The sequence below is a fragment of the Drosophila innubila genome (genome assembly GCF_004354385.1).
Source record: "Drosophila innubila isolate TH190305 chromosome 2R unlocalized genomic scaffold, UK_Dinn_1.0 1_C_2R, whole genome shotgun sequence".
Taxonomy (NCBI): Eukaryota; Metazoa; Arthropoda; class Insecta; order Diptera; family Drosophilidae; genus Drosophila; species Drosophila innubila.
Window position 1 is genome coordinate 8,533,726 of NW_022995374.1, and position 9,900 is coordinate 8,543,625.

Sequence of the window (9,900 nt, forward strand, 5' to 3'; positions counted from 1 at the left end):
TTTGTATTATAAAAGGTATCTCAAATTCCACATATGTTATAGAAGAACAAAGTCTTTTTTTTTGGATATTTTTTTTTTTATTAATCTATTAATTTTAAATCAGAGGTGGTATATATTATACATATTATTTTGTAGTGTTTTTTAATTTTATTGTACCAAAAAAAGAAGAAAATATATTTAAAAATATTTTAAAAATTTCAAATCTGTCATCGAGTTATACATATTCCAGTAAATATGTTCAAGACAGCACTTCTACACTATTGTCAATTGTGTATAATTGTATTTTTGTCAATCAATCATTATTTAGTTATTTTTAAGGCACATTTAAAAAATTATTATGATTGATAGAGCTCAATTCGTTTAAACATATGTTTAATAGCTCATTATCTTAGATCATTATTAATTGAATTTTATCAAATAATTCTGTTGCAATTACACTTTCTCAACATTCAAATGAATACCGTTTTCAGCGGACAACAATATATTCTTGGTGACAAATTTAAGCGGAACTTGAGTTGTTGGAGAAACAGTGAACTTCAAGTCTTTGATCAGATGAGCCAGACCGACACAGGTCTGCATTATTCCAAATCGTGAGCCAATACAATTGCGAGGACCATCGCCGAAGGGCAGCCAGGAGCATGAGGGTCGTGCTGAGATCTCAGCCTCTGTGAAACGCTCTGGCTTGAACTTTTCTGGTTCAGGATAAATGTCGGGATCGTAATGAATACCAAGAGCTGGTATAACGACCACGCTACCCTTCTCAATATAATGCTTGGGATCATCTGGCGAATAGTCAGAGTTGGCTGTCCTTGTTAGATGAGGCAACACGGGATATTTACGCAGCGTTTCTACAAAATTAATTGTCATTATAATTACAATAATAGAGCAAGAATGAAAGTTTTAATTACCATTAACGACTTGCTCCAAAAGTACCATTTGCTTGATATTATCGTAAGTGAATTCATTATTGTGTTTGCTAAGAACCTCCTTAATTTCGGCTCTAAGTTGATCCTGTACATCCTGATGCAATGCCAGTTCGTAAAGGGCAAAGCCCATGGTTGTGGAGCTGGTTTCAAAGCCGGCTACGAAGAAAATAAAGGCCTGTCCGGCGAGTTCTTCAAACGTTAGACCCTCTTCGGTGTTTCCATCCTGGTGCTTCTGATACATTTCGATGAGCATATCCATGAAATCATGACGATTCTCCTTCGTCTTTAAGCGATAGCTAATGGTCTCTTTAATGATGCGCAAATAGAACTCTTCAACCTCCTCAACCGTAATCTTAAGACGCATCCAACGTGCCAATTTGGGAAATCCAAATATGAAGAAATCCAACATTCCGTAATAACGTCGCTCGGTAACCGCACGCTTTCCCATGCTGACAAACTCGGCATTGGGTTCCCTCTGACTATTGCAGTTCAGACCGAAGGCACATGTGCCAATCACATCGGCCGTATAGCGACCCACCAAGTCGGTGATCTCCAGCTCTTGAGGATTTGACAACTTGTCCTTGAATACGTTGGCCAATTCCTCAGCCACTTTTAAAACAATGGGCAGCATGTGCTTCATCTTACCCGAAGTAAAGGTTGGTGACAGCTTATGACGCAAGTGTCGCCACTTCTGACCCTCAATGCTGAACAATGTGGCCGATAGCGGATCATCAATCTCATTGTAGAAGATTCCACGATTCTCGAAATTATTGAAATCCTTAATCAATACACGCTTCACCAGCTCCATATCGGTTACCAAAATTGTCTTGGTGAAGAAGAAATAGAAGCCAGCAAACGGCCTGCCGGCATTCTTATACTTCATATAGTAATCCTTGAAGATAACGCCCAATTGCCGCTTCGATGGCCAATCCCCAATGTTTCCCTTTGGAAAGCTGGGTGCATCGTGCGGAATTCCACGACGATTCCAATAATTGTGCCGATGACGCGCTCCATAATAAAGCAACGACAGTATAATTCCAATCAACGTTATAATCAGCCACATTTCACGCTTCGTTACGAACTGTGTTCACTTTGCACTCAACACTCGATATTTATAAACAAAAGCTTGTTCTCTCAAAGCTCTTCATTTAAGGAGAGAGAGAGAGAGAGAGAGAGAACAGAGTGTTTTAGCTATCTGTGCAAGATATGATATAGACTCCATTCATTGGTATTTGTTATTCATGTTTGCTTGTGGTTAAATTGAAATGTGCATTTCATTGAAACAATGTCAATTATGTTATTAATAGTTATTTAATTCTATACTCATACTAATATCTAATCTGAAGCAGAGCTCAAAGTTTTTTTTTTTAAATGCCGCAATGTTGCACTCAATATTTGAAATTATATCACCGATAAGTTTGACTCACTGTACAGCTGATTATTATACGAGTTATAACGATGATTAGCAATTTTACAAGTAAATGGCATCTCAAGCAATTTATTTATTTTTCAATGTGACCTAAATAATGTTTGGGATCTTTAAATACGATTTACAACGAAAAAGTTAGGAGTGGTCAGTAAAAATAGGGATAAGTACATTAGTTTATCTCATGCGATAAGTAAGTTGCGCTTTTTTCTACTTTAATTTCGCAGTTGTTCAACCTTCAGAAAGATGCCAGTTGCTGGACATAACAACATGTTGGACTTGATATACTCAATCTTGGACTCGGTGCGGGGACAGACACTGAACTGAAAGCGTCGCAACAGATAGACCAGGGCTACACTTGTCTGCATCTTGCCGAATCGCATGCCAATACAATTCCTGGGTCCATCCCCAAAGGGCAGCCAGGACGCAGTGGGACGTTGTGCCATTTGGTCCGCCAGAAAACGATCGGGTATAAACTTGTTTGGTTCCGGATATAGATCTGGATCGTGGTGTATGGCATAGATAGGTATGAGCAGCATTTGTCCAGGTTCTATATAAAAGTGTCGATTTCCCTTGGCATTATAGAAACGACGGCAAATGCGTGAAAGATGCGGCAGTATCGGATACTTTCGAAGTGTCTCTGAATGAACGATATATGCTCGTAAATTATTTGATTCACTGGCACAACTCGACAGCACTCACCTGCGATAACCAGCTCCATGTAGCGCAGCTCCTGCATACCCTCATAGGTGAATTCTCCTCCATGCAGCTGCAGTGCATCCTCGATCTCCTGCCTCAGCTTTTGCTGCAGTTGCGGCTGCTTGGCCAACTCGTAGAGGGCAAATCCCAAAGTAGAGGCCGATGTATCAAAGCCGGCGGCAAAGAATATAAATGCCTGAGCTGTCATCTCCTCCAGCGTGAGTTCGCCACGATGCTTCATCTCAATGAGGAGATTCATGAAATCATTTCGCACAATATTCTTCGTCTCGCGCTCCTTTACAGTGTCCCGCACAATGCGCATATAGAAATCGGTGACATCCTGGTGTATCTGGCAGAGACGCAGACGACGTGCCAAGTTGGGAAAGCTCTCAATAAATCCATCGATCAGTTTGTTGTGACGACGTTCCGTGAATGCCCGACGACCCATCACAGCAAACTCGGCATTTGGATTCCGAAGTCCATTGCAGTCTAGGCCAAAGACACAGCTACCAATCACATCTGAAGTATATCTGGCCATCAGATCCGTCATCTCCACAATGCCACATATTGCATTTTCTGCCTGTTCGCCACAGACTTGAGCCAGTTCATCGCCCACGGCACAGATTGTGGGAAACATGAACTTCATCTTGCCAGAGGTGAAAGTGGGAGTCATTTTGTGACGCAACGGTCGCCATTTGGGTCCATCGATCCGAAACAGATGTCCGGTGAGTGGATCATCGCGTTCATTGTGATACATGCCGCGATCCTCAAAGTTGGCAAAGTCCTTGATCAGCACCTGTTTGGCCAGCTCCACATCCAGCACCAGAACCACAGGACGCAGCATCATATAGAATCCCGCAAATGGTGCACCGGTTATCTTAAAGCGTTCATAAAGCGGCGTCAGAATTTCCATAAAGTGTTTGGTCTTTCGAAATCCCTTCAAGTTGCCCATGGGAAACGTAGGTCGCTCATGGCTAATGCGACGTCGTGACCAATAGCTGAGCCTGGTCCTCACGTACCAGAACCCAATGGCCAGTGCAATTAATAGCAGTGCAATTACATCAAGCATTTCCCGCGTTTCAATTACAACTGTTCTGATGACTGAGCCTATAAAGCTCTTCTTAATCAGCTGCAGTACAAAGTTCAGCTCAAAATATGCAAAACTCTATGCTCAATTGATGATCCAAAAGATACCCATTCTTTTCTCTTGAATAATTAAACACATAACATATAGCTTTCATAATTCGAATAAATAAAACCTTTAAAACATATATAGAATTGTATACTACTTTAGGGTTTTTCTTTCCCGAAAATCCTATGTATTTTCAAAAAATTATTAATTATGTGTACACCCTTCAATAATTTCAATTTGTTCAGTTAACTATTGCCTTCAACTATGCCCATTCTTAAACATTGTTAGCTTACAGGGTATAATAAACAACTGATGCAGATAACCTCTCTAAAAACCGACTGGAAAAGCTCCACATCTCAGCAAACATTGAAATTATCATATTCGCAATAACAGCGAGAGTTTCAAGTATGTTTGACACTTAGAGAATAAGAGAGAGAAAGAGAGAGCGAAATAACATAATAAAATTTGCCATGAACTTGAAATAAATCTGGGCGATAACGGCATCGTATTAATTTGATTTTTTTTTCAATTATTTACTCTGCGATACAATTACTTGAAGAAATGCCAAAGCAAATAATGTAGCTGCCTTTTTTTTTTTAATATATGTATGTGGTATTTCAATCACCATTTTATTTGCAATATTCACATCACAATATTATAAGCATTTTGATAAACTTTCTTGTGTAGAATTTGTGAATATTAATTGTATTTCAGTAAACCCACAATATTCTATAATGGAACATTATTAAACAGGGTATTTTACATTCGAATAGAATACATAAAAAAATCATATCATGATCAACTGCATACAGAATGAGAATAAAACAGAGACGGAGAGCGAGAGAACAATGCAACAATAACAATTTTACCTCTTAATCGATGAGCTTTTAAAAGCTCTTTTTTAGCGCGTTTATTTTGAGTGCGCAGTTTCGCGTAGGTTATGGATGAATTGTTTTATTATGTCTGTTAAATTGTTTATCTTACAGCACACGATTAGTTCAGAGCATGACCTATAGTAACATTATAATCATTGAATATTAAATAAGTAGATTAAGTGACATCAAGTCGTTCCATTTTAAGGTGAATGCCAGACTGTGTGGCAATAAGGAAATTGCGTTTTGAGAATTTCAGCGGAATCTGAGTTCGCTGTGTGACGTCAAATCGATAATATCGCAGCAGGGTTGCAATACCAATTTTCACCTGCAATTGGCCAAATCTCTCGCCAATGCAGCTGCGAGGTCCATTTCCAAATGGCAAATACGCAAATGGATGTCGCAATTTAATTGCTTCAGGCTCAAAGCGGGATGGATCAAAGCGTTCGGGTTCGGGATACAATTCTGGATCATGGTGTATGCTATGCACCGGTATCATCACTCGCATACCCGGCTCCAGGATGAGCTTACTCCCAGGCACGTTGTATGTAATAGTAGAGCGTCGCAGCAGATGCGGAAGTATAGGATACTTGCGCAATGTTTCGGCCACCACCTGGCTGAGGTAAGTCATCTCCTGGAGGCATTCGTAGCTCAGCTCTTGATTGTGTTTTTCCAATTTGTCATTTATTTCCATGCGTAATTGATGCTGAATGTCAGGATTGAGGGCCAGCTCGTACAGGCAAAAGGACATGGTTGTGGAGGAGGTATCGAATCCAGCCAGAAAGAACACCATGGCCTGTGCAGCAATTTGCTCAAAACTAAGTCCAGGCTCGCTTCCCTTCGCTTGTTGGCCCAGCTCGATAAGCAGCTGGATGAGATCATTGCGCTTGATGTTTTCCCGCTCCCTGTAGTCCAGTGTCTGACGAACTGTCTCAATAAAAAAACGACTCACCTCGGGTCGAAAGAGTCGCATCCTGAGGCGACGGGCCAGATCCGGTTGAGCAAACATAAAGGCCTGGACAATGCTGTTATGGAGCGGCTGTTCCGTCACTGAACGTCCCATTTGCCGAAACTCAGACTTGGCATTGGATAGACTGTGGCACTCTAAGCCGAAGGCGCAGCTGCCAATGACATCGGTCGTGAATCTGGCACACAAATCCTTAGCTTCGAATTCGCCCAGCGACTGATCGGCGGCTTGAGCTAATTGCTCGCCCACTTTCACGATTGTGGGAAACATGAACTTCATTTTACCCGAGCTAAAAACAGGAGTCAGATGTTGGCGTAACCAGCGCCATTTATCGCCATCGAGAAACAGCAGATTCCCGGTCAGAGGATCATCGCGAACATTATGAAAGAGTCCACGATCCGCAAAGCTATTAAAGTCGCTGATCATAATGCGCCTGATCAGTTCCAGATCAATAACAAACAGCGCCTTGCTGAAGAATGTGAAGAAGCCACAGAAGCGTTCCCTCTGCCTGAACTTGTCATAAATACGCTGATTAATCTCCGTCCAGTGTAGACTACGTGCAAATCCACGCATGTTACCCAGCAAGAATTCCGGACGTTCCCCTGCAACGCCTCGACGGCGCCAGTAGGCGTAGTGTTCGTGCAGCCAGAAATAGACAAGGCCAATGAAGAGAGCCAACAATATGAGAAGCGTCAACATGTTTCCAGTTAGTTGAATGCGGTGTAACTGAGAACTGAAGTATGAAAATGTGTTAATTGCAGTGAAAGCTTTATGGATGCACTTGTCTCTCTCTCTCTCTCTCTCTCTCTCATTCCACTTACTCTCTCTCTCTTTTTTTGTGCTCACTTGCTCGCTTCTATCGCTATCTTAAGCCAGTTCAGCTTAATGAAAGTACGTTCCATATAATGAAACTCATTTGTCTATATTTGGCGTTGTGTATACAAATATATTTTAAATACCCCGTAACCACAAAATGCATTGAGTATTACAACTCTGACTTATCGCACGTAAACGGCAGTAAGTAAAAAACAATCATGTAAAGTATATAAATATACATATTTCTGATCAGCATAATTAAGTCATACTCGTTTATCAATCTGCTTCTCCATTTGTCTACCTGTGTAATTATGATAAGAATCAGACTGATTTAATCAGGATTAAATGAAATATTTAAATATTAACACTTACAGGGCATCCTCTAGTCGAACATTTTCAACATCCGCCTAATCACTTGAATTTTTTCGTAAATACTTGTTTGCTAAGTTCTGTTTGCGCAAAACTTCAAGGCTATCAAATCAGTATTTTTACGACTGGTTTCTATTAGAAATTTCCATTTCATTAAATTTTATTTGTATTTAAATATTTTTTTATCATTCTTAATTGTGAATAAGCTGTTATTACAAAAAAATTATTATTATTATTATAAACTATATATATATTTTAATTTATCTTATTTATCTTATTTACAAAATCTCAAACCGAAAATTAAGATAAAAGAAAACATGTACAATGCATATTGTACATACTCTTATTTAAATCAAATGTGTTCTTTAATTACTACATTCTATTATCTCACTCGTTTTTAGACAATGCTGATTAAATATACGTGCTCCTTCGTTAGTATAGTATCAAAAGTATGAAATAATAATATACACATATAGTACCAAATGTTGATAAATTAAACTTACAACGTCAAGATGACACTGCAAATTTTGTTTTGACTATGAAACTTTAAAATTAATTGTGAAAACATGTTAAATCAAAGTAAATTAATAATGCATTTGTAGCTGATGCTTAATCAGAATTTAATATTTTAAAATTTAATAAAAAGCAAATAAATGTAGAACTGAATTGAAAAAAAAAGATGGCGAAACTAAGACAACATAATTGACTTTTGAAAAATCTCTTTAAATGCGCTCGACTTTGAGATGAATTCCATTTTTGGTGGACAATGGGAAGTTTTTCTTATTTAGGATCAAAGGTATTTCAGTGCGGTCGGAGACGCCAAACTTGAAGTGCCTCAAGAGTGAGATGAGACCAATCTTGGCCTGCATTTTTCCAAATCGTTCGCCAATGCAATTACGGGGTCCATCTCCAAATGGCAAATAAGCATATTGGTGTCGTGCTTTGATAGCCTCGGGCTCAAAACGTGACGGATCAAAGCGATCTGGTACAGGATAAATCTCTGGATCGTGATGAATGTTATGTACAGGTATTATAATTGTTGTTCCCTTCTCGATAGTCTGTTCTGTGCCGGGAACTTTGTAGTCCTCGTTTGCCTCTCGCAGAAGGTGCGATATAATTGAATGTTTTCTTAGGGTCTCTAAAGGAGTAGAAGTGACGTGAGATCACACTCTATAATTGATTTGCAGAAATTTCTTACCTGACAGCACCTGCTCCAAATAGGTCATCTGACCCATGGCGTCATAGGTAAGTTGACCATTTGGTACATCCTTTAGAGCGTTCTCGATCTCTTCTCGTAGACGATTTTGAATATCTTGTTGCAATGCCAGTTCGTATAGGCAGAAGCTCATCGTGCTAGAGGACGTTTCGAAACCAGCAATGAAGAAGACAAAAGCCTGGGCGGCCATTTGCTCGATTGTCAGTCCTTTCGATAGATCAATACCTTTACCCTGGCGAGCTTCGTTCTCGTTTTCAGCATGCAGCTCGATCAACTGATCAAGGAAATCATTGCGTTTTATGCCGTGCTTGACTCGATGATCTACTGTGTTACGAACGGCATCCATGAAGAAATTATTTAGATCATCATTTAAAATTTTAAGCCGAAGCTTTCTTGCCAGCTTGGCATTGGTAAATATAAAGGTTTGAATCAACTGATTATGACGTGGTTTCTCGAAGAGCAATCGACCCATGGCTCTAAACTCGGCGTTGGGATCTGCCAGACTGTTGCATTCGAGGCCAAAGGCACAGGTGCCAATAACATCAGTGGTATACCGAGCACACAGTTCCTTGATCTCCACATCACCACCTACTCCAGCGGCGGCACTAACTGCGTTACCCATTGTGGTAGTCAAATGATCACCCACCTCAACCACAATGCCGAACATGTGCTTCATCTTGCCAGAGGTGAAGACGGGGGTCAGTTTGTGCCTCATAGATCGCCATTCTTCGCCCTCGAGAGTGAACAGGTGTCCAGTTAGAGGTTCGTCCCGCACATTGTTAAATACGCCGCGATCTTGGAAAGCCTTAAAATCCTTGATTAGCACCTGTTTAACCAGATCGAGATCGATAATGAAAGCGACCCGTTTCAAAAACATAAACATGCCCGCAAAAGGCGCTTTTCCCTTAAATTGATCGTATATTCTCTGATTAACGTCGCGAAAGTGATATTTCGATCCGATGCCTTTCATATTGCCAACTAATGGTAGAGGCGGTTCAAAGGGCACTCCGCGACGCTCCCAGTACTTGTACGTATACTGATAAAAGTTGTAAAGCAACGCGACTGCCACGCCCAGTAGGGCGAACGTTAACAACACCATCGTATAAAATTTAGAAAGCTCGTGTGTGCTTGTAACCGGTCAGATGGGAACTGATCAACATACTCAGTTTCATATGCTTATATTGAGAAACTTTGAAGAGCTTTCAGAGAGGCAAAAGAGCTGGCGAACTTGTATGAGAGTGCGTGAGATTTTCTATTAGAAGTTATCAAATCCACTACGAGTGTAAAAAAAGATTAGTCACAGATTTGATACCCTTGTACACAAGCGTAAATTTAACAATTTTTTTGTAATGATACAATGAGCAAATTCTTATCAATTTGATTATAAATTAGTTAAAAATTCTGTTTTCTCTGTTTTGTATTTCCAAATGCTCAAGATTAGCACCCAATAAATAAACTTATTTTATCAAAAAAAAAT

General features: G+C 39.8%; 3 protein-coding genes across 3 annotated transcripts; all 3 read right to left on the reverse strand.

The window, feature by feature from the left end:
* Window positions 1-200: 200 nt before the first annotated feature.
* LOC117783412 (probable cytochrome P450 6a23) lies at window positions 201-2,004 on the reverse strand. Its single transcript, XM_034620813.1, has 2 exons — window positions 909-2,004; window positions 201-848 (listed from the first exon to the last, which is right to left on the reverse strand). Exons 1-2 carry the CDS (start codon window positions 1,987-1,989, stop codon window positions 433-435), a joined length of 1,497 nt encoding a protein of 498 aa, XP_034476704.1. The 5' UTR covers window positions 1,990-2,004; the 3' UTR covers window positions 201-432.
* Window positions 2,005-2,395: 391 nt separating this feature from the next.
* LOC117782818 lies at window positions 2,396-6,744 on the reverse strand. The gene is made up of 3 exons (XM_034619863.1): window positions 5,237-6,744; window positions 3,055-4,216; window positions 2,396-2,992 (listed from the first exon to the last, which is right to left on the reverse strand). The coding sequence occupies exons 1-3, from the start codon at window positions 6,719-6,721 to the stop codon at window positions 2,568-2,570; spliced, it is 3,072 nt and encodes a 1,023-aa protein (XP_034475754.1). The 5' UTR covers window positions 6,722-6,744; the 3' UTR covers window positions 2,396-2,567.
* A 1,054-nt stretch (window positions 6,745-7,798) lies between these two features.
* LOC117783411 (probable cytochrome P450 6a14) lies at window positions 7,799-9,570 on the reverse strand. The gene is made up of 2 exons (XM_034620811.1): window positions 8,406-9,570; window positions 7,799-8,345 (listed from the first exon to the last, which is right to left on the reverse strand). Exons 1-2 carry the CDS (start codon window positions 9,520-9,522, stop codon window positions 7,930-7,932), a joined length of 1,533 nt encoding a protein of 510 aa, XP_034476702.1. The 5' UTR covers window positions 9,523-9,570; the 3' UTR covers window positions 7,799-7,929.
* Window positions 9,571-9,900: the final 330 nt, after the last annotated feature.